The 26,502-nt window shown below is 49.7% G+C and overlaps 1 protein-coding gene across 2 annotated transcripts in view; it reads right to left on the reverse strand.

Moving 5' to 3' along the window:
• LOC309641106 (apolipoprotein L6-like) overlaps positions 1-23,023 on the reverse strand; it is a 274,531-nt gene extending 251,508 nt beyond the window's left edge. Inside the window, exons 1-3 of one of the 2 annotated variants that reach the window (XM_082420821.1) lie at positions 16,576-23,023; positions 3,385-3,469; positions 148-982 (exon numbers count right to left, since the gene is read on the reverse strand). In XM_082420821.1, the coding sequence (XP_082276947.1) occupies positions 148-982; positions 3,385-3,464 (915 nt within the window). In that variant the 5' untranslated portion in view covers positions 3,465-3,469; positions 16,576-23,023. Of the gene's footprint in view, positions 1-147; positions 2,758-3,384; positions 3,470-16,575 lie in introns of those variants that run through there. The other variant, XM_082420820.1, reaches the window with a different exon arrangement.
• Between the last annotated feature and the right edge of the window lie 3,479 nt (positions 23,024-26,502).

The raw sequence follows: 26,502 nt of genomic DNA on the forward strand, positions 1-26,502 counted from the left end.
TGCAAACTCCACACACACACACACACACACACACACACACACACACTGGCTTCCTCATCACCCTTCCCATAAACCCTGGTGCCCAGAAGCCCCAGTTAAAGCTTCCCCCTCCTCCAGCACCACCCACGAGGGAAACCACAGCCTCACCTTCTGCTGCAGGCTCTCATAGCACTGGGTGAACTCTGCCAGCTTCCTTTCCAGCTCCCAAGCCTGCGCCCTCAGCTCTTCCGCAAGCTCAGATTTCGCTCCCTCCTTCAGCTGCTTCCAGTCTTTCAGGAGGGAGGCCAAGCCCACGCTGAGGGAGAAGCCAGCCATTGCGGTACCCAGCAAGCGAGCTTTTGTCTTCATCACCAGCGTGGTACCTTCAAAAGCCCTTTGCACCTGCCTGCTCCTTCGGGTTGAGACTTGGCCAGTGGTCAGGAGACTCTTGGCAGCAGTGGCCAGGCGCGGGTGGGCCCTGGCTATCTGAAAGGCACGGATGCTCCTCTGGATATCCTTGATGGTGCTGTCACAATTCTGGACCACCTCTCCAGCAGCCACGACATAGGCTGCCCCAGCTCTCCAGAGCCACGGGAGAGCATGGCCACGGGTGGGCATTAGGCTACCGACATAAGCTTGGGCTTCTTGACTGTGAAAGCGTTCCAAAACGTTGGTCAAGATGCTGGTGACCTCCCCTGCTTTCCCCAAAACTCTACCAGCAGCGGAGAGTACCAGGCTTCCTCCTGCTATTGCCGGAGCGAGGACCAAGCCCAGGATGCTCATGGCTCCTGAGACCACAGCGATGGAATTGGCCACCATGCTGGTCTTGGTGAGTGTTCTGTGGGTTGTGTCGACGTGGTCTGCAAGGGCACGGAGCTTTCTGATGCCCACTTCCAGCTCCCCTTTCAAGATGGGAAACTCTTCCAAAAATATTCTTTCTTCAGCTGACAGGTCACTATCTTGCCACTTCACATCTTCATATGGAAGAATGTCATCTTCGTCCCTGTGGATGAGTGAAATAAAGATTTTCAGTCTCCCAGATGGGAAAGCCAAATTCGTAGTCAAGCCTGTGTGGTTTCTGGATGTTCTCGCCCCTCCAGACTTTAAATCCTCCCTGCATCTTCCTAACATCTCTGTTACCTCTAACTCAACTGTGGAAAGTCCCAGAGCATTGTTGGGAGCTGCTGGTTCCCTGAAGAGAACACGTAAGAGGGAGATCTGGAGAGAAATGGGAGAAACGTAGCCCTGGCCAAGAGATGGAAGAGGTGGATTAAAAGAGGGACTTTTTCAACCTTGTTCAAAGAGGCTATGGAACTGTCACGAGGAGGGGCAGTGGGAAATGCTAAGATCGAAGTCAAGATAAGGAACCTGGGACTAATTGCCGGGAGGGAGAAGTCTGGGAAAAGTAGGAGGAAGCAGAGACCAGGTGCTGGGCAGGAGGTCGGGAGTCCTGTACGCGTAGAGGTGAGTGAGGGGGAAGAGGCGTCATATTGTATAATGCATCCCCCACTTTGATGACCTTGTTTTTTTTTCAGCTTGTGGGATCTTAGTTCCCCGACCAGGGATCGAACCCTTGCCCCCTGCAGTGGAAGCGCAGAGTCTTAACCATTGGAGCGCCAGGGGAGTCTCCACTTTGATGAACTTGAATTCAGTGCTCTGCTGTGCCTCAGGAGTTGCACACTGAGAGCGCTGAGAGAAATGATTGCTAAAGCTCTGAATGTTCTCCTTGGCACTTGGCCGGCTTTCCTTGCTCTCTCGAGCAGAATTGGTTCTTCATGGAAGAAGTCAGGGACAAAAGGACCCAGCCCCTTTCCCCATCTTCTCACAGTAGGCAGTACTGAGGGATTTTTGCCAGCCCAGCTGAGTGTGGCTTTCATGGGACAGCAGTCTTGGGGGAGAACAAAGCCCTCTCCTTCAGGCACTTTCCTCGTGCCAAGGGCCCCGAGTACACTTCCTTCAGGGCGAGCTGAGGAGGCCTGGTGATAACACAGATTCCCTGCCCACAGGAGGGTGTCAGAGCTGGAAGGAACCCTGTGGAAGATCTAAGCTTCCTATTTTACTTCTCTGTGGAGGGAACAGAAGCCCAGAGCGGGGCAGGGCTCTCACACAAAGGAAGGTGTGAGGTTGACATGGAGCTTTGAATGGGGACTGAGGGCTCCAGACCGTCAGCACATTCAGTTCGTCCTCTCATCGGACAGTTGATGTGAGGAATTTCTCACTGAGCTATATATACACATGCCTTTTAATCTCTCTTCACACACGCACACACACACACACAATTCCTCAATGGAAAAGGTTAGAAACCAAATATACTACCAGGGAAGCCTTTAGTGTTAATGAAGTAATTAATTTAGGCCCAGTTGTCAGTTAACCAGTAGCTGTAAATCAGTTGACAAAGCAAAAAGTACCCCAGGACCTGCAGTGGGGAAGGGGCGGATGAAAGCAGGCAGGGTAATCCTGCGGACAGACCCCCAACTTCACAGACGCCACCATCCAGCCCACCCTGATCTCTCTGCTTCCTCAGGTTTGTAGGGACGAAGAGAAACAACAGAGAGGTTTGTACCTGCAGAGATCGACAGCGCGGGGGGAAAGCGGGGTGGTGGTGGTGGGATGAACTGGGAGATTGGGATTGACATATATACACTAATATGTATAAAATAGATAACTAATAAGAACCTGCTGTAAAAATAAATAAATAAAATAAAATTCCAAAGGAAAAAAAAAAGATCAACAATGCCACTTTGCATTCACTGTGAAGTTTTGTCTTTCACGTGGTTGGGAGCTTGGCTTCGCGTGTGTGTGTGTGTTTTGTGGGATCTTAGTTCCCCGACCAGGGATCGAACTCAGGGCCCCAGCAGTGAAAGCACCGAGTCCTAACCACTGGATCGCCAGGGAATTCCCTTCTTGTGTTTTTAAATTAAACTAAATGCACCCCGCATTAGGCAATGATGCCTCCTGACATAGTGAAATTGCAATCGAGTTCTATGACACCTAATTCCCTCAGCAGACATTTGCTGATTGTCTATATTGGGCTGGTGATGCTACAGCTGCTGATGAATGGACACTTGGGCTTAAATTCATGAATGCAGTAACACTAAAGGGCCTTTTTGGTGATACCTGAACCTCACAGAGGTGAGGCCTGAGGGGGCAATTTCTGGCCTCAGAGTCCTATTAACCAATGTCATGTCCCCGACAAGAACTTGACTTGTGCTCCAAAATATTTAATGTAGCCGGTGGAATATTTTTTCCCCTGGGAGACATATATATACGTAACGGAGACCAGCTGGAGGGCAGGGCATACTTTATGCCTGATGCTCTTGGAACACGTTTGCCGCGTGTCGTGACGATGCCTAAACATTTCTGCAGAAGTAGCCCTTTCCCCAAGGAAAAAGCGCTCTGGGTTACCTTTGCAAACCGACACCAGCCTTGCATGCTTTCCCTGCCTGGTTGTCCAGCAGATTCTGTGGCATCAAATCCGTGTTCATTTTGCCTGTGGGAGAATGAAAGCTGTCACCACAAGTCAAAGGATTTTCTGGTTGGAAACAAACCAAGTTTACTGCAGGGGCCACGAAACCATATGAAATTCAAGTATGGAGGGATCTTAGATGGTGCGGAATCAAGATAATAATAAACACACAATGTACAAAATATTTGCAAACTGCTGTTTTTACATTTTATGTTGAGGTGGAGCTTATATAGGATAAATACTCAAAAGGAAGTCCTCAACTCAGTACATTCTGACATTACACACCTGAGTCATCACCTCCCAGATCAAGATAGAGAACAGAAGATTCCCTTAACCCCCTGCCAGTCAATCCACACCCGACCCAGGCTGGAGGTAACCACTATTCTGATTTCTATAACCATTGATTAGTTTGCCTGGTCTTGAACTTCATGCCAATGGAGTCATTTGTTTGGTTTCTTTCGCTCCACACAATGTCTGTGAAATTCTTTCATGTTGTCGTGGTTTTAAAAACGTTCAGTAGCTTTAAAAACGTTTACCATGGGCTTCCCTGGTGGCACAGTGGTTAAGAATCCACCTGCCAATGCAGGGGACATGGGTTCGAGCCCTGGTCCCGGAAGATCCCACATGCTGCGGAGCAACTAAGCCCTTGCGCTGCAACTACTGAGCCTGCAGGCCACAACTACTGAGCCCATGTGCCACAACTACTGAAGCCCACGTGCCTAGAGCCCGTGCTCTGCAACGGGAGAAGCCACCGCAATGAGAAGCCCGCGCACCACAACGAAGAGTAGCCCCCGCTCACCGCAACTAGAGAAAGCCCGTGCGCAGCAACAAAGACCCAACGCAGCCAAAAATAAATTAAAAAAAAAAAAAAGATTGCTATGTAGTATTTCATTATAGGAATACACAACAAAGCAAACGTCATGCACTTGGTAGGTGGGGGAGCCCAGTGTGAGCCCAGCCAGGTCTAGAACGGTAGATGTCAATCAGGGGCGTGTTTCCTCCCCGGGGGATATTGGTAATGCCTGTAGACATTCAGGGGTCGGGGTGGAGGCAGTGCTACTGGCATCTAGTGGGTAGAGGCCAGCGATGCTGCTCGACACCCTACAATGCCCAGCATGGCCCCCACAGCAAAGAATGGTCCAGCCCAAAACGTCGGTGGTACTGAGGCTGGGAAACCCTGGGGGAGCCCCATTCTTTACCAGCACCCCCTAAAACTTCCCCCATTTTTCATATTAGTCTTATCGGATGAAGGGCTATAGTGACAGTGGGGAGCCCTTTGGTCCCATCAGGTCCCATCCCCTCTCTACTGACCTTCTCTCAGTGGATGTCAGAGGATGTTATGTTGGGAGAGGGATGGAAATGATGGGAGAGGATTAGAGATGCTATTCTCATATGAGAGCTTTTTTTAAATGAGTTTCTCTTCGCAGTTTTGGGAGACTTCAGCTCCACTGTATTCTGCCCCTTTGCCTGCAAACCAACACCCTCACGCACCCCATCAGAGTCAGAAAAATCGGTTACTCTGAAACACAGCTTTGAGATAATCCTCTTAATCTTTATCACCAACTCCCCCTACTCCCAAACTATGCTTAAAAAACCCAAGGAAAAAAAAAAAAAACCCAAGAAACACTGCAGGTTGCAATTTTGAGACAACTCATTCAGCATCTTTTTCTACAAAGGTGACAGCCCTAAACCAGTCCTGCAGAGAACGTCTAGGGAAATGCCTTGGCCCATGCCGTCTCCTCCTTTCCGGGGTCCAGGCTCTCTCTCTCTCTCTCTCTCTCTGTCTAGGATCCTGGGGTCCCCAGCCAATGGAGGGGAAGATGCAACTTGGTTGGTCTAATCATATGCTTAATCATGCTTTTATTTAAACTTCAAATACTCCTGAAGGAGAGATTTCTATCCTGATTTATCAAGTAACGAAGCTGAACTTCAGACCCAATCTCACATTAGGAACCGGCTGGATGGGGATTTGAACCCCTGGGGGGTTCCTGACAACAGCTCTTTTTCCCAAACCAAGTGCAGGTGGCCAACCCCTTGGGCACATTGTCCTTTTAAGACCCCAAATCAGCCCTCCTCCTGGGTCTGCTGTCCCACCTGTTCTCAGTGAAGCTCTCACTGTGGCCTCAGGTTCCGAGGGCCTTCTGTTCTCTCCTCTCCGGAGGCCTCTGGTCCAGCAGGAGGCTGTGAGCGTCTGGGCTGCAGGACAAAGACGAAGTGCAGAGTCTGCAGCTGGTTCTGCTCACTAGGGGAAAGGCCCGAGGCTCTGATTGCAAAACTGGGTCCAAGTTCAATGAGGCAGGCACAGAAATGCCAATGCCCAAGGCAGCTCTTTCGGGAAGACCGTGGGGCTTATCGAGAAATGGCTTGAACTTTTACATTCCTTTTCTGCTTCTTTCTCTAATAGATGTGCAGCTAAGTGGACAGCTGAATCCAAGTCAGGCCTGAGTCTCTCCTCTCCTGGTCCTAGCTGTGCCAAGGGCAGAACAAGGGTGGCAGAACAAGTCCTGAAAGGACTCAAGTCGAGCAGACCACCTGGAGGGCTGTCCCTGTGGGCCAGTTCCTCAACTGCCCTTGGCCTCAATTCCCCATCTGTTAAATGGGTATTTATTAAACTAGCCCTTGTGAGGGAGAGCTATCTTGAGGAGCCCCGGAGCAAGCGAGGGAACGTCCTGCGAGGAAGCAATACCCAACAAACGCATCAATGCCCCTGCTGATGCCGAAAACTCACCCTCTGTGCACCGGCGCTGACTCAAACCTCAGAGACAGAGTTCTGGGTGAAGTGGGAAAGAATAGCTTTATTGTTTTGCCAGGCAAAGGGGGACACTCATGCCCCTCAAAACTGTGTGCCCCAACCCGGGAGGATTTGGTGAGGAGTTTTATAGCAGTGGTTCAAGGGCAGCGCTGCTGATAAGGATCAGGGTGTGTGCAGGGCCTTCATGCCTTTAATCTGGCCTCAGGTGGTCTGCTGATGAGCTTCCAGGTTATCAAACTGTGATCTGCTCTGGAATGAAGAATGTGAACATCTTCTATTTGTTGGGGGCTTTAGTTCTATAGCAGAGCTCAAAGATATTGTTATAGGTATCCCTTGAGGACGCTGCCCCAAGGCTGCACTGTTGTTTCTTGGCTGCTCCTCCCTTGTCTCTGCATCCCCTCCCTTCCCTGATTAGCAGCTGTTTGAATCTGCCCTTTGGGACTCAGGGAAGGTCTTGGAGGCTAGGGTCTATTCCCTACAAACAAGAAACAAGAAAGGCTTCCGCGCCCAGGACCCCCACAGGGTCCTGCTCAGTTTCACTGCCACGAGTGCTGTCATCCGCCCTCCGAGGAGGTGGGTGACCTTAAAGTCTAAGACCTCTTTTCTGTAACTGTGAAATTCATAAAGGCTCTGAAAATGGAAACATTTTTTCATAATTCATTTGGTGGTAAAACCTGACCTGCGCTGGCGCAAGTGTATAGTTTTGATGCATCCCCCTTCATTTGAATATTCACAGTTTCCCTGAAGAAATATGCATAGTGTTTGACCAAGGAGGGAGTTCTGGGCTGGTCTCAGCTTATAATAACCAGTGTTGTGGTTGGACTGGCCCCCAGGGTTCTCATGATTGCAAGACGCCCTTCAGCAATAACCATCAGAAAACTTAAAACTAAATAAGGGTTTATGACTTATAGAACCTGGAAATTACATAAAAGAAAATTTTTAAATTAATTAATTAATTAAATAAAGGGTTATTACTTACAGGACCTGGGAATGATATGACACATCTGGGCCACCTGGGGGGTAGGGGAGGGGGTCAAGGTGGGGAAGGGAGGAAAGAGAGAGGGAGAGAGAGCAGCAGGGCCTGGGGTTCTGCTTATACTGGGGTGGAGAGTGGGGACCCTAAGTGTTCCAGGGCTCACTCTTTATCGGTGAATTTAAAACATACGAGGGGAAATTTAAAGCTCGGGAACAAGTGACCCAAATCATCAGTGATTAAAATCAACCAAGATCTCTAAAACCGAGGAACCTCAGCAGGGGAGGTGGCTGGCTTTTTATTTAACCCCGGGGCCGGCAGTGTGTTTATTCAAGATCACCATCTTGGACGTAGATGCCTCAGCAATCAAAGCTTAAGTCAGGCACTTGCATTACAAACAAGAAAAACAAAAACCCAGTTTTAGGGTTTACACTACAAGAGGGCTTCTGGGGATGTTACATAATATATAATATCTGGACCTTTCCTAAAATTCCCCAGATTGGAAACTCTGAAACGCAGCTGGCCCCATTGATTTGAAACACAGGATTGTGGTCCTGACTCTCCCATTTTTCAGATGAGGAAACTGAGACCTCAAGAGAGTGGGTGGCTTGCCCCATGGTCACACAGCTAAGAAATGGCAACCCCAGTTCCAGATCCTGTGTCTGTGGGAATAGCCTCTCATGCAGTCATGGGCTGAGATTTGTGCCTGTGTGTGCGTGTGTGTGCACGTGCGTGTGTGTGTGTGTGTGTGTGTGTGTGTGCACGCAAGCTGGGACAAGGGGCCGCGTGGTTTGTTCACCTTTATATGAACAGAGGTCCTAGGCCCTCTCCCCAACCCCCCTGAGGCCACACTTGGGGCTTTGCTTTACAGGAGGTGTGCCCACCCATCCAGGCTTGGTCTTTGGGGTCGGTGCTGACTGCCTTCCCTGGCCCTGTGAGCAGGGGTGAGAGGCTGGACGGCCCTGAGGTGGGACCCGTAGGGGCCTTTGCAGCCCTGGCGCCCTGGCCTCCTATACCTGGGGACGCTCTGACCAGAAAATGTCCTGGAGGTGGAGTTGGCTAACCCCAGGCCGCCTGGCCGTCTGGGCCTCCCTGCTGTTTTCCCGGCGACACATCAGCTATTGTGGCCTCTCCTCAGCGCTGGGAGCCTCAGGGACCGGCCAGCCATTGGAATGAGGGGTATTTACTATAGAGACTCTTATGAAACCATAGCCCCAAGAGATGCTGGGTGAGCAAGTCATCTGTCACCTGCAGGAGACCTGCTTCTGCGGTGAGACAAAAAGTGTGCCCTGTAACCCAGATGACCACGAAGTGGAGTTGCTTCATTTCCTAAACTCACCTAACCTTCCTCAAGGGTCCCCAACCTGCTGAAAAGAAACAAACTGGCCTCAGGGAACCTCCGTCTCTTGCATGTAAAACACGCTCTTTTGGGTAAAGTTGTTACCAAACCAGGTTCGTTTGCCTGACTATGGCGAGGTTTGCAACAGAGAAAAAGAGTTTATTCACAAGACAGCCAACCGAGGAGACAGAGCAAATCTCAGATCTGCCTCCCTGAATGTGAGGGGCTCGAGATATTTATGGGATAAAGAAGCAGGACGCTCTTAGGCATGGGGCAGGCTGATTGGAGGTGGGGAAAAGTTGAGGTGATTGGGGTTCTGTGCACATGTATCTGAGTCACATGCTTCTTCATGGGATGCATGTTCAAAAATGGAAGCTCTTAGCATCGCCTGAGGGTGCAGTTTTCGGCCCTCTGATGCCAGAATGTTGTTCCTTGCACACCTGCACAGGTCCAGTTTTAGGGTCGGTGGTCCCAACCATTCTTAGCTGGCTTGAACCGGACAGGGGTCGATCGAATTCAAGTTCCTGAAAAACAACTTAAGCCCATCGCCCTGGTACTATAGTGACCCACGCCACACGGCAGAGTTATCTATCTAAAGCGGGGGTTAAGGAGTCAGAAAATAATTACAGCCAGCCTGGTCAGTGCAGGCAGGTTACAAGCGGAGGAGTTTTTAACAAGCTGTTCTTACCTGCTGTTCTTTGTAACAAGCTCAAGAATTTCTGTTAGTCACCAGTTTCTTTTAACCCTGAGGGGCACAGTTTCAGGATGGGTTTTTTAACCCTATGGGAAATGGTTTCAAAGTCAGGCATTGGAGGCTGAGTGTTCAGGCAAATTCAGACCCAATTTCTTATCAGGGTGTTAAAAAACAAAAATCCAGCTGAGTAAATTGAGGATCAAATTGACTTTATTCATTGATTCGTGAATTGGGCAGTGTCCCTTCCAGCAAACAGAAAGGAGCTCTGCCGAGCTGTAGAAAAGGAAAGGTTTGTAAAGGCAGAACAGGGTAGAAAAAGGAACTTATTAGCAAAGAATGCGTTGTTTCAGGCAAGGTGACCTCCTCAGGGGAATGGAATCAGCCCACCAGGCTGACCGCTAGGCAGACTGATTACAGGTTCCATTCCTGGGGGTGTTGAAGCTGCACTTAGAGTAGGTACTAAGTCTTCCTTTGCTGTTGTGGGTTTAGCATAAGGGACTCCATTTTGGGGCTGCCGTTGCCTTTTAACCAGGGGGTTTTTTCTCTCCCCCATAAAAGTCTGCTGTGCCCCAAGGTGACATCTGCCTGGGGGTGCCTGTGTTGTCCCTCTGGGGTCTGGCTGGCCTGGGCAGAGGCCTCCTTTGCCTCACCTCACCCTCCTGCTGGGCCCTCACTGTCTCTTGCTGGTGAAAGGTCCCCTGGCGTCTCTCTGCGGGCTCCGTGATGCCAGCCCGGCTCTGAGGAGCTGCAGGGGTCTGCCTTTCCGCCACCAGCATCCAGCCCGCCCTCTGTGAAGTCCCCTCACCCTCAGCCCTCAGTCCATCTGCCAGGCCTCGCTCAGGCCCTGGGGGCTGCGGGGGGCAGGGGGAGAGCTGGATTGGCGGGGGAGGGAAGAGGTGATTCAGCCTCTCTCTCCACCTAAGCAACCTGTCAGGAGGCCTCTCCTGCGCCTTGCTGCTCTCAGCTGCCTTCCGTGCCCGCTGGGAGGTTTTACACCACTCAGCCACGGAGTTTGATCATAATGGAGAGAAGCTGCAGGTGACTTCTTGCTCCGCCTGTTTCCCTCCCAATCCTGGAAAGCTAGTCCCTAAACCATGTCCCCCCCTTCCAAGTCCTCCCTGAGGACTTGTCCTCTGTTCTTATTCCTAAGCACCTTGATTTAGCCCCTGGTGAACAGGGTCGGTATTGGGGGAGGGGGGACAATTTACAAATAAAGGGATATCTGAGGGGTATTTCAAAAATATCGTAGTTAACACTTGTCAAAGTCTTAGAGAATTTCTACTGTTAACAAACAAGCAAGCAAGCAAACAAACAGCATTTTCACTCTTATGACCTAAATGAGAATGATAGGATTAAACCAATCTGTTTAATCAGCCTGATTGCAGGAAGTCAGGACCTCCTTGTCACCTTCCCCTGGCCCAGGGCCTGGCCCCTATCATTTTTGCTGAAGAATTATAGCTGATTATCAGACACCTACCTGGAGGTGTGAGTTCATCAAGTCCTTTGAACTGCAAGCAATAGAGATTGATTCTCGGCCTTGCTTATTTATTTACTTATTTTAATGCTTGACTCATTCCCTTTATTTACTAAATCTTAAGGGGACACTGGGAATCATTGCTTTAGACTATTACATAATCACTCATTTGAATTGAAAGCATAGCAGGGCTCATTTAAACTTAAGAATCTTTTGGAAAGACTCTGGGGCAGCTCCAGCCACAAAGGTACAGCTGGACCATCAGGGCTGGGAGAGACCAGGAAGCAGGCAGCCTGGTGACTTGTCAGCAGGTTAGGGCCGATGCACAAGGCTGCTCCCATCAGATGACTCAGCCACCTGTCCCATGACTCTCAGCCACCTGCCCCTCCCGGCTACTCCCAATTTTGCATCCCTGCCAGAGAATCTGATTGGCTAGCTGAGGTCACACGCCCATCCTTGTGTTTTGGGGTGTGTCTTAGTCCTTTTGGGCTGCTGTAACAAAATACCACAGACTGAGTGGCTTGTAAACAACATTTATTGCTCATAGCTCTGGAGGCTGGAATTCTGAGGTCAGGCTGGCAGGGTGGTTGGGTTCTGGTGACAACTGACTTCTCACCGTGCCTTCACGTAGTGGAAGGGTCCAGGGAGCTCTGTGGGGTCTCCTTTATAAGGGCATTAATCCCATCCCCGAGGGCTCCATCCTCATGACCTAATCACCTCCTAAAGGTACCACCCCCTAATAACCTCACACTGGGTGCAGGATTCCAACCTGTGAATCTGGGGGGCCGGACACAAACATTCAGGCCATAACAGGGTGGTGGGCGCGAAGGTGAGGTTTGCTGGTTAGCACACCCACCAGAACCACATGGGGTAGAAGAGAGGCAGTTACTCAACACAAAGGGGTGCTGATCCCAGAAAAGACCAAGAGAGGTTGCTGGGCGGGCAAAAAAGCAACAGGTGTTCACTACATCTCACCCTTTGCTCACGTCTGTGTGATTCCATTTACATGAAGTGTCTAGAAGAGGCAAATGTGTAGAGACAGAAAGTGGATTGGCGGTTGCCAGAGGCTGGGGGGAGGGAGGAATGGGGAGAGACTGATCATGGGTGTGGGGTTTCTTCGGGGGTGACAAAGATGTTCTGGAATTAGGTAGTGTGATGATTGCACAACTCTGTGACTATGCTAAGCACCACTGACTTGTACATCTTATGAGTGAATCGTACGGTATGTGACTTTATATCAATGAAGCTGTGCTGCTTTTTTAAAGACAAGCTCACATTTTTAGCTTCCAGTTTAACAATTACTAAGGTGAAGTGGGTGAACTGGTGGAAGATTTTGTGGGGGGTGGGGGGGGAATGGGGGGCAGGGGAAGAGATACCAAGCTAAATCTTCTAGATTAGTAGAGCCTGAAGTCATGGAATTGTTAAGCAGATAGGTCAGGGAGTCCCCGGAGAAGAGATCCAGGAATAGCTTTCTTGACATAAGAGAAGCCATTTTGGCCTAAGCCATTTTATGATGTAAGCCTGGTTGCAATGCTTGCCCTTGAACAGGTCTCAGGAATCAATGATCTTATGGGAATTGAGGGAAGGCAGGGACAAAGGAAAAGCAGTCAAGAAACAATAGTTCAGCAATAAAACTGAGTCTTAGTTCCTCCTCAAGTGATATACATAATAATATATCTTTGAGTTCGGCAGGAACTAAGGCGTCTGCCCAGGTGGAGGATGGAATGATGACATTGACCCTCCTGACTTCAATCAACTAAAGCTTGGATTCTGTCGACCTTTGCCCCAGTTCTATGCTGAATTCTCCTCTGCTCAAGCCCCTTCATGAATATGTGTAGACCCTTAGCTTCAAACTTTCCCAATTTTGCTGTTCAGAGGAGACACTGCTTTGGGAAAGATCCTGGGTGTCCTCCTTACTTGCTGCAAGTAAACAATCCTTCCTTCTCCCGATCTTTGGTTTGGTTGTGTCTATTGGCTTGACATCCACCAAGAGGTGAACCCAGTTTTCAGGTAACAGGCTCATGCGTTGTGGATTTTGGGAGAAGTGGTATGTGGGCTAGAGCTCATACAGGATCCTGCAGGGTAGCAACCTGGCCCACGCCTGCTGCAGTCACTAGGGTCTCGGGTCCTGGGGATGAGCAGAGGAGAGCTGGGCTCCCTCTCACCACATGACACCCCCCAGCACCTCACACCCATTAGAATAGCTCTTATTTTTAAAATACAGAAAATAAGTGTTGGCTAGGATGTGGAGAAGTTGGAACACTTGTGCATTGCTGATGGGAATGCAAAATGACACAGCTGCTGTGGAAAACAATGAGTCCCACAAAAAATTAAAAATAGAATTATTATTTGACCCATCAATTCCACTTCTGGGAGTACACCCAAAAGAATGGAAAGCAGTAACTCAGAGATAGTTGTACAGCCATATTCCTAGCAGCGTTATTCCCAGTAGCCAATAGATGGAAGCAGCTCAAGTGTCCACGTGAAACCAAGTCCCCCTACAACCGAGTTCCTCTGCCGAGCTTAACCTCTCCATCCAAAACATTGCTCCCTTTCTTGTCCCACACCTGTTCTCCTCAAGATTGAGGAGTATCAAAGAAAAGGGGGCATTGAAACCAAACAGGACCCTACGTGGCCATTCTGGGTACAATAGTCTTTCTGTGTCCCCCATTTCTTGTTTGCAGGAAGAAGGCTTCAGCCTCCTAGACCTTCCCCGAGTGCCAAAGGGCAGATTCAAACAGTGATTAATTAGGGAAGGGAGGGAAGGCAGAAACAAAGGAAAGGCAGTCAAGAAACAATGGTGCAGCGATAAAGCGAAGTCTCAGCTCCTCCTCAAGCGATTTACTTAACAATCTGATACAAATCTCTGAGTTCTTCTGCTGGACCTGGGGGTCCCACCCAGGGGGAGGATGGTGACTTCGGGTCTGCACAAGCACGTAGACCCCAGAGTGGAGGGAACCAGAAGGCTGAGGCCTCAGATTCCTGGGGCACCACCAAGTTACCTCCCCACCAACCAATCAGAGGAAGGTCACACACTCTGCAGCCCTCCCCCGCAATTTTGCCTTTAAAAACTCTTCCCCCAAAAGACCATTGGGGAGTTTGGATTTTTGCACATGAGCTACCCAGTTCTCCTTGCTCAGCCCTGCAGTAAACCTTTCTCAGCTCCAAACTCCGACGTTTCAGTTTGTTTGACCTCATTGAGCGTCAGGCACACGAACTTGGGTTCGACAACACAGGGATAACAAAATGTAGTCTATACATACATTCGAATATTATTTAACCTTTAAAAAGGAAGGGAATTCTGACACAGGCTACAACATGGATGAGCCTTGGAAACATTATGTTCAGTGAAATAAGCGAGTCACAAAAGGACAAATACTGCACGATTCCACTTAGATGAGGTCCCTATAGTAATCAAACTCAAATAGAGACAGAAGTAGAATGCTGGTTGTCAGGGGCTGGTGGGGAGGCGGGAAAGGAACGTTGATGTTTCATGGGGGACAGAGTTTCAGTTTTGCCAGATGGAAAGGGTTCTGTGGATGGACGGTGGTGATGGTGCACAAATGTAAATGTACTTAATGTCTCTGTACTGTACACTGACTAATGGTGAAGATGGTAGATTTTATGTGGATCTCCCAAAGGACATGCCGCTGTTAGCTCTCCAATGTCCCATGTTAGGCGAGGGCCCAAGCTGCACACAGGGGCTCCCTCCCAGCTGCTGTTGACTGGCAGCAACCTGAATCCAGCTGGGCAGCTCAGAGCAGGGCACTTAGGCCCAAGGTTATAATAATCCCAAACGATGACTCCATGTTCGTGGCCCCGAAAGGCATCCTGGGATCCTTTGGCAGCTCCATTGCCCCTGGCTCGGGCAGTGACAGTCATGAGGGATGGAGACCGGACTCCAGGAACACTCTGACCCTGAAATCCTTGGACTGCAGGAATCGCTGCCCTTCTCCCTGCCTACGGCATTTAGGATGGTTTGAGCAAACGCTGCCTGAGAGTATTTTGCCAAATGTAGCAAAAGTACCATCCCTGCCCCCATAGCTTTGCCCGGAAACCGAGCCCAATTCACAGAGGGACAGGAAAGCAGTGGTCACAGGGGAGAGGAGGGCACTGAACTCGGCCCCAGGACCCCTGGGTTCCAGGCCCCTGCTGCCTGTCCTAATGATCCTCCAGCACCATATCACCTACTTCCTAGGGTTCTGGGAAGGATCGAATGCGTTTATCTTGACGATGGGAGGATTGTCAACAGTTACTCTCACCATCGTCACCATTTTTGTATACATGGGACTCTCCTTTCGTGGAAGATTTGAGAGGCTCTTGAAGGGGTTTCCCCCTCGTTCTCTGAACTCAAATTAAAAATGAAGATTCTTGTGATGGTGGGGTTGGAGTATGGGAACGGCTACGTGCAGAGCATCCTTCACACTCGGAGCCCCGTCTGGGAGCGTTTCACGCAGGGTCTCATTGGATCCACACCGTCCTTCTAAGAGGCAGAGGGCACAGGCCTAATTTATAGGTGCCCAGACTGAGGCCAGTGGGGTGGAGTGCCTCACCCGAGGTCTGACGCCACTGCTAAGTGCTAGGGTGGATTCATTCCATAGAGGAATGAGTAAGTGAGTTGGCAAACTGAGCTCCTTGTGGAAGCCTGGCCAGGGGTAGGGGTGGGTGGGGCTGGAACGGGAGCAAAGTTGCCCGCCAGGCTTGAATTTAGTTAGTATTTACTTGGGTTGCAAGTGATAAAACCAACTTGAACTAGTGTTGGCAAAAACGGGGATTTACTGGAAAGCTTTTGCTCCAGCTCGGTTGTTTTTGTACTGCAAGTCACAACCCTTTAGTGTGTCACGAAATCGATTTAGTGGGTCTCAACTAGTAATAAAAGAAAATGACATGACATGGAATGGAAAGTATCAGAATGTATCATACATAATAAGGGCTTACATATTGTTTCATGAAAATGATGTACATATAATCATAACACACACACACACACGTGTGTGTGTGTGTGTGTGTGTGTGCGTTCTGGATTGCAATGTGAACTGGGTCAGAGAGAGTATGTTTTAGAGCTGCTGATGTAACTCGCGGAATCAAAGGAAAATCTACATGGTGTCAGGCCGCTCCAGGAACTGCGGGCCCTGAGACCAAGAACCCATCATAGCACCCTCGAACATTCTCGCTCTCTCTCCTTTCCCCAAACTCTGGGCTTCTCTTGGGGAACCAGCCTCATTCTGTCCCATTATAGGTGGGCTTTTTCCATAACAGAGAGGACACAGCCTCAGGCCTATTCCTATTCATGTATTTCTGGTTCCTAGATTATAGATGTAAGAGCGTTTTCTCCACCAGATCCAGGAAGAAGATTCCTTGGGAAGAGCTCTCTGGGTTAACTTGTGACCCATGTCCTACTGGTCCCTGTGGCCAGAGGAATATGGTTCTCAGGTTCCCCAGCCCAGGTCACATTCCCTCTCCCACAGCAAAAGCAATGTGCTGTTTCCAAAAGTCCTCACCAGAGCCCTGAGGTTGAAGAGAGGAAGAAATCAGGCCCTTACAGCCCGGGGAGGTGGTCTTCCGGACAAGTCAACTGATGGCTGTCTTCTGCGAGGGGGTCAGGGGTCTAAGAGCTGGCTGCTGCCGATTTGGCCCACAGACCACCTGGATAGAGTTTTGCAAAGCAGCCTGTTTCCCAAGCAGCAGATCCTCCAAGATAGGGGTGTAGCGGGGGATGGGCTCTGGGTGCCCTGTGGATCTGCAGGACCCTGGCTGAGCCGTCCACTCTACGCCAACAGAAGAATCCATTTCAGGATGTCTGCTACCGTCTCCAGACTTGGGATTTGGGAAAGATGCCCACTGAGCATCTTCTCACAATCCTAGCAGAGAGTCAGTCCTTCTGGCACCAGAACTTACCCTCTTGTTCGGCTGGGGTGGGTTGTCTCACCCGAAGGTCTTGATGTCTCCAGGAAACTGCTGGGGGGTGGCTCCAGGAAGCGTTGCTGTGGCCAGGGATGAAAATCCAGAGGCCACCTGAGTCCGCCTGCGAATCAGTGGACCCAGTTCTGTTCCCTTGGTGCAGTGGCTGTGGAAATGCCACTTCACAGGCAAAGCTGGGCAGTTGAGCTTTAGCTGGCAGGGGATCCCCGTGACCTCATCAACACAGGGAGGGTCTTCCACACTTAGGGCGGACCCTTAGCCTTCGGCAATGAGTATGGAATGTGGTGGCCTCCCCCTGGAATTGCCAGATCCCCACCCCATCTGTAAAAATAGGGAATCCCATTGCATGAGCCAGGATCCTTTTCTTGGCTATGATTCTGTGATCCTTAGGATCTAACATTCTGTGATTCTGAGAGCCTAGGAATTGAAGAGCCTCGATTACTTTGTGTCCTTGGCTTGGTTTGGATCCAAGCCCTATTCTCTCCCCAGTTCTGCGGATTTTTTTTCAGACTGCCCTTGACCTCAAGAAGGACATCCACAGGAAATATATATTTGGTCTTGCCCTCACTCTCACATGAGGCCCCCGCCTCGCTGAAGGGGAGGATGTGCTTTTACGCGGGATTGAGCTTCGGAAGAAATGAGACTGAGTTCTCCCATTTTTATGCCCATTTCTTGGTGACACCAGGGCAGGGCCTGCCTCTGTGTCATCTTTTCTCCTTGGCAATTAGCTCTTAGCACAGTGAACCTTTGTGGATCCAAAGTGACCTAAATTCCACAGCTCACGGGCCATGTGGTTCCGATCTAGTGAAATGGAGGATGTTATCCACAGGAGCTCCAGGGAGGAGGGAGGTACCCAGCGGCTCATGGCCTGTTCTCCATGAGCAAAGCAGGTGGGGCCGAGCACTAGACTCAGTCCTCGGGGGGAGCACATTTTGAGGCATGAGGGCAAGTTCACGGGACCTGGCGAGGGAGGAAGATGGAGCTGGGGAGAGGTCAGAGGGGACACAGAGAAAGGACTTGCTGGTGCGGAACTGTGGCTGAACAAACACAGCAAACGGGGTTTTATTTGTCAAGACAGGCTCCTCCCGGTCCCTGTGACCTTGCCAGGAAGGGTGATGCCACCAGCTCTTTCCGTCTATGGATGTGGATTCTCTAACGTGGCCGCGAGGACGCACTGGCAGGGTGAGGCCCACAGCTGGGCAGCTGGGTGCCCCATACCGCTGATGTCTAAGGTTCTAGATTCTCATTCTAGATTCTAAAATTCCACAGGAAAGAAGGCGAGTGTTTGGCTGGACACAGAACACAGACTCACATCCCGTCCTGTGCAAGACACAGGGTTGCTGGCTAGGGGTTGGGCGGATTTGCAGAGACCAAGAAGTCTTCTGGGAGAGAGGGAGAAGGCCCCTCGCTCCGTCCTGCCATGATGGGCACTGTGACATATTGCTCATGGGGACGCAGGACCCCCAGACCCCCTGCCAGCAGCCGGGACCCCGGATCTGGCCTGCTGACCTATGCTCAGGCTGCCATGGGGCGGTGAGCATGCATCAGAAGAAGGGGTCTATCAGCAGGATTTGTCTCCATGGCAGGCATCAGGGCCTGCTCTTAGGTTATTTTATTTTATTTTTTATTTTTTGGTCACACCACGTGGCATGTGGGATCTTAGTTCCCCGACCAGGGATCGAGCCTGCATCTCCTGCATTGGAAGCGCAGAGTCTTAACCAATGGACCACCAGGGAAGACCCTTAGGTTATTTTATTAAGGCATGAAATTAAGGTCACCATCCTGCCCAGCACTGAATGCATATGACGGCAGACTAGGGATGATTCTCTCCACCTTTCTCTCCTGGAATTTCTTAAAACCAGAATTGGCTTAACATGACCCATGGCCATTCCCTACTGGTATGGACTTGAGTTGTAATTTGCCCAGAAAAGCAAAGCCTTGGGAAGAAGAGAGCGTCGTCTAGCAAGGAAGAGCTGAGGGCTAGAAGTCATATGAATTAGATCACAGCTGACATGTGACTGCATGTGTAGTCCGAGCTCCAATGGCACCCCAGATCACACAGGGTGACAATAGCCATCTCTCCTGATTTCACTATGAGCTCTGGGATAAGGGCCTAATGTGGTTACGTTCATCCTTTTAATGACTCCGGGAGGTCAGTCTGCCATTGCCCCTGTCTTACCAATGAGAGAACCGAGGCTGGGAGGAATAAATAACGTGCCCAAGGCCACATGTTCGGCAAATGGCAGAGCAGGGGCTCGAGCCTGGGCTGGGTGGTCTGGGTTCTGAGTCCAGAATCCCAATCACGATGCTCTACAGCCTCTAAGAACCAGGGATTTAGAGTCAGTTATTGTTTTAAATTCTATGCAATGTTCTCATCTCTCTCCGAAGAGGGCGGGAGCCATGTCCTGGAAAGAAAGTGACCCCAAGTTCAGGGGGATTGCGTCCCTCTCCCCTCCCCACAGTGTCCAGGGCTGCCAGTGGCCTGCGAGAGAAGGGGACAGGAGCAGTGTCTCCGAGAGCAGGGACGCCACCAGAGCGGGGCCTGCACACCAGCCAAGGCCCCAGGCACAGAGCCAACGGGGAAAGGAAACTCCCTCCCTGATCACATTCTCAGCCACTCCGCGCAGGAAAGGGCAGGCTCCCCCTGAAGCCCAGATAGTCAGTCTCCAGATGGTTTTTCACTGAAGACTTTCCCAGAGAGTCTCGGGGACCCAGGCCAGTACGGGCAGTGACAGAGCTCTGGCCCATCATCAGGAGAGCAGGCAGGCCTTCGGCTGCCCTTGGGACCCTGAGAAAATCCCTTCTCCTCTGGGCCTGTGTTTCTCCATCAGCAGTGGGTCAACTAGTGACCCCACAAAGATATGTCCAAGTCCTAACCCCCAGTACCTGTGATTGAGACCTTATTTGGAAATAGAGTCTTTGCCAGTGTAATTAAGGATCTCGAGATGAGATCAAGCGGGATTTAGGGTGGGCCTTACATCCAAGACAGCATCCTTAAAAGAGACCAAAGAGAAGACAGACACACAGCGGGAGGGCCATGTGAAGATGGAGGCAGAGATTGGAGTGATGCAGCTGCAAACCAAGGATTGCCAGCAACCACCCGAAGCTGGGAGAGAGACACGGGACAGGCTCTCCCTCAGGACCTCCAGAAGGAACCGACCCTGCCGACACCTTGATTTTGGACCTGTGACCTGCAGAACTGTGAGAGAATAAGTTTCTGTTGTTCTAAGCCACCAAACAGTGGCCATTGGTTACGGCAGCCCTAAGAAACTAATATACCATCTCCAAGAGAATTGATTGGGCCAGGAAGTCTCCCAGGGCTTAAGAAAATAAAGAAGAGACTGGAACTTGACCCCTACCCTGAGAAGCTCACAGTCGAGTTGAGAAACAAAAAACCTGCACCAAATTACTGCATTTCAAACAACATCTTTTAAAAATTATTATGTATGTATGTATGTATGTATTTATTTAATGCCAATCTTCTTTATTTTTAAAAAATTTTTTAAAATAAATTTTTTTTATTTTTTATTTATTTATTTTTGGCTGTGTTGGGTCTTCGTTACTGCGCGCGGGCTTTCTCCAGTTGCAACGAGCAGGGGCTACTCCTCGTTGCAGTGCGCGGGCTTCTCATTGCAGTGGCCTCTCTTTGTTGCGGAGCATGGGCTCTAGGCGTGTGGGCTTCAGTAGTTGTGGCTCGCGGGCTTAGTAGTTGTGGCGCACAGGCTTAGTTGCTCCACGGCATGTGGGATCTTCCTGGGGCAGGGATTGAACCCGTGTCCCCTGCATTGGCAGGCGGATTCTTAACCACTGTGTCACCAGGAAAGTCTTATTTTTTTTTTAATTAAAAAATTTTTTTTTATTTTTTGGCCATGTCACACAGCTTGTGGGATCTTAGTTCCCTGATCAGGGATCGAACCCAGGCCCTTGGCAGTGAAAGCGCTGAGTCCTAACCACTAGATCACCAGGGAACTCCCTCAAACACCATTTTTCTTTTTTTTTTTAGCTGTGTTGGGTCTTCACTGCTGTGCACAGGCTTTCTCTAGTTGCAGAGAGCAGGGGCTACTCTTCGTTGTGGTGCGTGGGCTTCTCGTTGCAGTGGCTTCTCTTGTTGCGGCACGTGGGCCCTAGAGCGTGCGGGCTTCAGTAGTTGTGGCATGTAGGCTCAGTAGTTGTGGCACACGGGCTCTAGGGCACACAGGCTTCAGTAGTTGTAGCACGGGGGCTCAGTAGTTGTGGCTCACAGGCTTAGTTGCTCCACAGCATGTGGGATCTTCCTGGACCAGGGCTTGAACCCGTGTCCCTGCATTGGCAGGTGGATTCTTAACCACTGCGCCACCACGGAATTCCCCTCAAACACCATCTTGATGAACCTTCTGTACATAGAATCCCAGCTGCCCAGGCTGCTGGGAGCTCCCAGCCAGGAGGAGTGGAGGGTGGAAATTCAAACCAAGGAGAAGGATTGGCCCCCAGGAACCGCAGGGTGCAGAGCAAGGTGGGTGGGATGTCAGCCCTGGCAGGGCCGCCTCCAGGGAGCTCAAAGCTTCCAGCTGGAGTGGGGAGCCAGGGTGAAGTCCCACGGGGCCAGCATCTTTTCTAGGAGTTGCAGTGGCTCTGCAGTGGGACCTCTAGGTGCAGGGGTCTCAGCCCAGGGTGTGGCAGTCTGCCCAGGGCAGAGAAGGGGTGCTGACAGCAAAGCTTAGCCCAGGGCAAAGTGCTCTGCAGACCTCAGGAGAGGGGATTAGGGACACGTGGGAACCAGAAACCAAGACAAAGACCAACCAGGCTGACCTGTGAGTTTCAGCAGGGTGGCTGGAGCCTCACTTTCTCCACCTGAAAATGGACACAGCAATTCTTGCATTACAAGGGGTTTATGAAATGAAATGGGCTGATATTCACAGAGTGATTGATGGAATATCTGGTCGAAGCTTTATTATTCACGGTATTGCTGTCCTCAGAGGCAGCTGCTTGAATTATAGATGAGTTTCAAAGAAGTTAACATTCTTCCCAAGTATGTACCCAGTGTCTTCAACCACCGACCTTGGGAGGCAGGACTACAAACGCGGGGTTTAGAGGTGAGCAAGCCTGGGTTTGAATCCCAGCTCTGCCTTTTCATGGGATGGTGGCCCTGGAAAAAATTACTTATCTTCTCTGAACTTTCCTGACTTCATCCATGAACGAGAGATCATATCGACACCACGGTGAGAGCATTTCTGTTTGGCAAATAGTAGGTATTTCTGAATAACACATGAATTAAAATAAAGGCAACTGTGTGAGATGGTGGGCACTGACAGTAAATGTGGTGAGAGGTACAGGCCACAGGCAGTGGGAACTAGGAGAGGGAGTGTTTGCTAACTGAATAAGAAAACATGCTCCTGGGACTTCCCTGGTGGTCCAGTGGCTAAGACTGCTCCCAATGCAGGGGGCCTGGGTTCGATCCTCGAGGGGGGAACTAGATCCTACATGCCGCAACTAAGAGTTCGCATGCCACAACTAAAGATCCCACATGCCACAAGGAAGTTCCCGCATGCCGCAACTAAGACCCGATGCAGCCAAATAAATAAATAAACATTAAAACAAAAACAAAAACGAAAACGTGCTCCTACCTCAGGGCCTTTGCACTTCCTGTTCCCTCGGTTGGAATGCTTTTCCTCAAGACATATCCCTGGTTCTCTCCTTTACCTCTTTAGATTGTTATCACATAAGTTTAAATTAAATTTTTACTTACATTTGGAAACTAAATTTTAAAATGTTTCCCCACTCACCACCCAACACTCTTTATGACTTTTCTCTGCTTTGTTGCTTTATTTTTCTCCATAGTATTTATTATCACTCAACATGCCATTTTAATGGTTTATTTTATCTTATTATATTTATTTTATTTATAAATCTTTCTACCCGCACCCTACCCCCACTACCATGTAAGCTCCAGTAGGTAGGATTTTTGTCGTTTTTTGTTTTGTTTTTTTTGGCTGCACCATGCGGCATGCAGGATATTAGGGCAGGGTTAGAACCCCCGCCCTCTGCAGTGGAAGCATGGAGGCTTAACCACTGGACCACCAGGTAAGTCCCTTGTCTTTTTTTAAACTGCTATACTTTCACTACCTAGAACTGTGCCTTGCACATGGTGGGTGTGATGGCTAGTTCTGTTTATCAACTTGACAGGGCCACAGGGTGCCCAGATATTTGGTTAGACTTTATTTCTGGGTGTGTCTATGGGAATGTTTCCAAATGAGATTAGCATTTGAATTTGTAGACTTGAGTAAAGCAGATTGCCCTCTGCAATGGCAATGTGGGTGGATCTTATCCAATCTATTGAAGCCTGAATAGGACAAAAAGGTGGAGGAAGGGAGAATTTGCTCTCTGCCTGACTGCTTGAGCTGGGACTTTGGTTTTGCCATTGGACTGAGACTTACATCATCAGTTCTCCTGGGTCTGCAGCTCGCCAAATGTAGATCATGGGACTTCACAGCCCATAACTGCATGAGCTGACTCCTTGTAATACATTTCTTCATATACATATATGAAGACATACATATATGTATATACCCTATTGATTATATATGTACTATATATAGGATATAGATATATATATCCTATTGGTTCTGTCTCTCTGGAGAACCCTGACTAACAGAGTATGCATTCAGCAACTATCTGTTGAATGAACAAATGATTGAATACATGTAACCGGGGGGTCCAGGATACAACTGACTTCAGGCATAGATGGACCCAGTAGCTCAGAAAAATATCTCAGGGCTCTACCTCACTATACCTCTTGTTATCTTTCAGGCCAGAGGCCACCTGCTGCCCCAGGTTCACATCCTCCTTACTTGGCAAATCCGTCCAAGAGGTCTGGCAGAAATGTCCCAGAGAAGAATCTGATTTGTCTAGCTTGGATCTCATGCCCACCTCTGAACCAGCTGCTGTAGTCAGCCAAATGCAATGAGTTCCCAATAGGAAAGGTGTGTGGGGAGCGGGAGTGCTAGGAGGACAAAAACAACCCAGGTCTACAACAGAGGGCTTCCTGGAGGAGGTGGCCTTTCAGTCAGGCCTTACAGGATGGTTAGGACTTGGCCACGATGTCCGAGTTTTCTACAACTGGATCCTGCCCACGTGTCCAGCCTCACCTCTCGTTCCTCACCACCCTGCACCCTATGATTCAGCCACTCCCTGCTTCCTTAACTCAGTTCAGGTTTTGACACTGCTATGCCTTTGCTCATCTTCTTTCCTGCAGCTAATACTCTCCTCTTCTTCTTCAGAAACCAGGGTAATTCTCTACACCCTTGAAATGCTACAGTACCTGATAAAGAAGAGGTACTCCACAAATATTGTTGAGCGAAATGAATGAATGAATAGATAAAATCTTTCTTCCCCTGGAGCTATAATAAGGGCATATTTAGTATTCTACTAGTAAGAATAGGATGGTGGCCTGGAGGGAGGTGTCTACATGATGCTGGGGCTCTGAAAGGAGGCCTTCCTGGAGGAAGTGCCATGTTGAGAAGGGCGGGCTTTGCACAGGTGGGGGCAGATGAGTCCATGAGACATGATACAGGAATGTCACAGAGTCCAGTCTAGGGTAGAATGGAAGTAAGGAGTCTTTCTTTGGGGTTAGATAACAAGCTTGTGCTTGCCTTTGTTGAAATAAAATCTCCTGGTGGGGAGGTAGGAGGGGTTGAATTCCACCAGTAACCATTAAGACAGGTCATAAGGGAAAATGATACCCAAGACAACTACATTTTGATAGAGGGGCAAGTGGAGGGAAAGTTCTAGAACACAGGATATGTTCCCAAGGCATTCCAGTGAAGCCAAAAGTAGAATGGGATCCTAGGCCCTCAGGGAAGAGATCCTAAGTGTTTACATCCTCACAAGTTGGGTACTTTACAGTTTGCAAAGCATTTTTCCATTCATTATCTACCTGATCCTGGGTGGTAGGCACTTCTTTTTTTTTTTTTTTTTAATAAATTTATTTTATTTATTTATTTTTGGCTGCATTGGGTCTTCGTTGCTGCGTACGGGCTTTCTCTAGTTGCGGCGAGCGGGGCCTACTCTTCATTGCGGTGCGGGGGCTTCTCATTGCGGTGGCTTCTTTGTCGCAGAGCACAGGCTCTAGGCGCGCGGGCTTCAGTAGTTGTGGCTCACGGGCTCTAGAGCGCAGGCTCAGTAGTTGTGGTGCATGGGCTTAGTTGCTCTGCAGCACGTGGGATTTTCCCGGACCAGGGCTCGAACCCATGTCCCCTGCATTGGCAGGCGGATTCTTAACCACTGCACCACCAGGGAAGTCCCTCTTTATTCAACAAATATTTATCAAGCGCCTCCTGCTTATGGTGGTCCTGAGGGCTAAATGAGCCTCTGCGTAAAAAGGATTTGGAGCTGTGCTGGGCCCTGGCAGGCCAGCAGTGCATGTCTGTGGTGTGGTGATAGGAGCGGAGGTGGTACAGCGGTTATTATCATCAGCCTGAACTTGGCCTTATACCAGACAATGGAAATACAAGACATGCTCTCAGGGGCCCCCCAGTCCATCAGAGAGAGGGACCTTGATTCATTAATTATATAACACAGTCACAGGTCTAACCATTTCAACTCAGATGTTTGAAGAAAGGTGGTTTCTTTATTACTAGGACCATAGCCCACATGTGTATGGAGTGTTTACTCAATTCTGTGCCAGGTATAGTTTTAGGTACTTTACCTGGTTTAAATTTCATCCTATGAGGCAGGTACTGTTATGATGGGCATTTAGCAGGTGAAGAAACTAAAGCACAGAGAGGCTAAGTAACTTGCCTGAAGTCACACAGCAAGCAAGCAGTGAAGCTAGAATTCAAACCCAGTAGTCTGGCTCCAGAATCCATATCCTTGACCTCTGTAGTACATTGCCTCTTGTCTGTAAGCACCCCTGCTCTGTGTGTGTGTGTGTGGGGCTGCAACTTAGATGAGCCAATTAATGGGATCTCAATCTTTCCTCCTGCTTGTATCTCTGGTTACACACACACACACACACACACACACACACACACACACACACCCCTAACTACCATCACACTTTCTCCTCTCCAAGATGGTACCCGGGTATATGGGAGGAGAGGGGAGATGGGAGATGGGCCCTTGGAGACAACTGGCTGAATAATACATTATTTAAAAATTTTACAACCATTATCCAGTTTACAATTACCATTGTGAATATTGCTACCTAGGCCAAGCAAGGGAGTCTAGAACCCCGTCTTACTGGTGAGGAAGGCCTCCACGAAGGAGGGGCTGGCAAGGTGAAAGGAAGACCACTTCAGGCCAAGGTGGTCCGAGAGAGGCCAACCAGGGAGTTGGGCCAAACTGCCCCCACCCCCTCCTGTGGTCAAGGTCAGAAACCCAGAGCTGCTGCCCCAACAGCCCAAATGGTTCCGGGACAGCCCAGAGCACCTGCTCCAGCTCTGAGCTCCCCCAACTCAAAGACTCCCCAGAGAAGCAAACCCTGGCTGCCACGTGAGCCAGCACAACTTTTGGCCTTGGCTTCTCTCTGCTGGGCCAAGGTGACTAATTTTAACTGACCCTGCTGATTCATCTGAGGCTGGGACCCCCTCTCCCAACCCACCCCAAGCCACAACCTCAGGGCCTGCTGAAGAGCTGCCAAAATTCTTCAAGTTCAAAGTCATTCCTGATCCGCTCCAAGCCCACATTCCAACCTCATCCATGACCAACCCCCTTCATGAAATTTCTGACCCTGCTAAACTGGTCTTCTCAGGGTTTCCTGAAGATTTCATGTGCATTCCTGCTTCCCCAACTCTCTCTGACCATCTTTCAGCTCCCTATTCAGATGCCCCCTTTTCGAAAATGCCCTTCTCATCATCACAGAGGGTGCTAGCCCCTTTCACCTGGCCCTGGCCTCACTACACAGCTTGTGGGATCTTAGTTCCCTGA

This window comes from Balaenoptera physalus (assembly GCF_965194825.1).
Source record: "Balaenoptera physalus genome assembly, chromosome: 13".
NCBI classification, from domain to species: domain Eukaryota; kingdom Metazoa; phylum Chordata; class Mammalia; order Artiodactyla; family Balaenopteridae; genus Balaenoptera; species Balaenoptera physalus.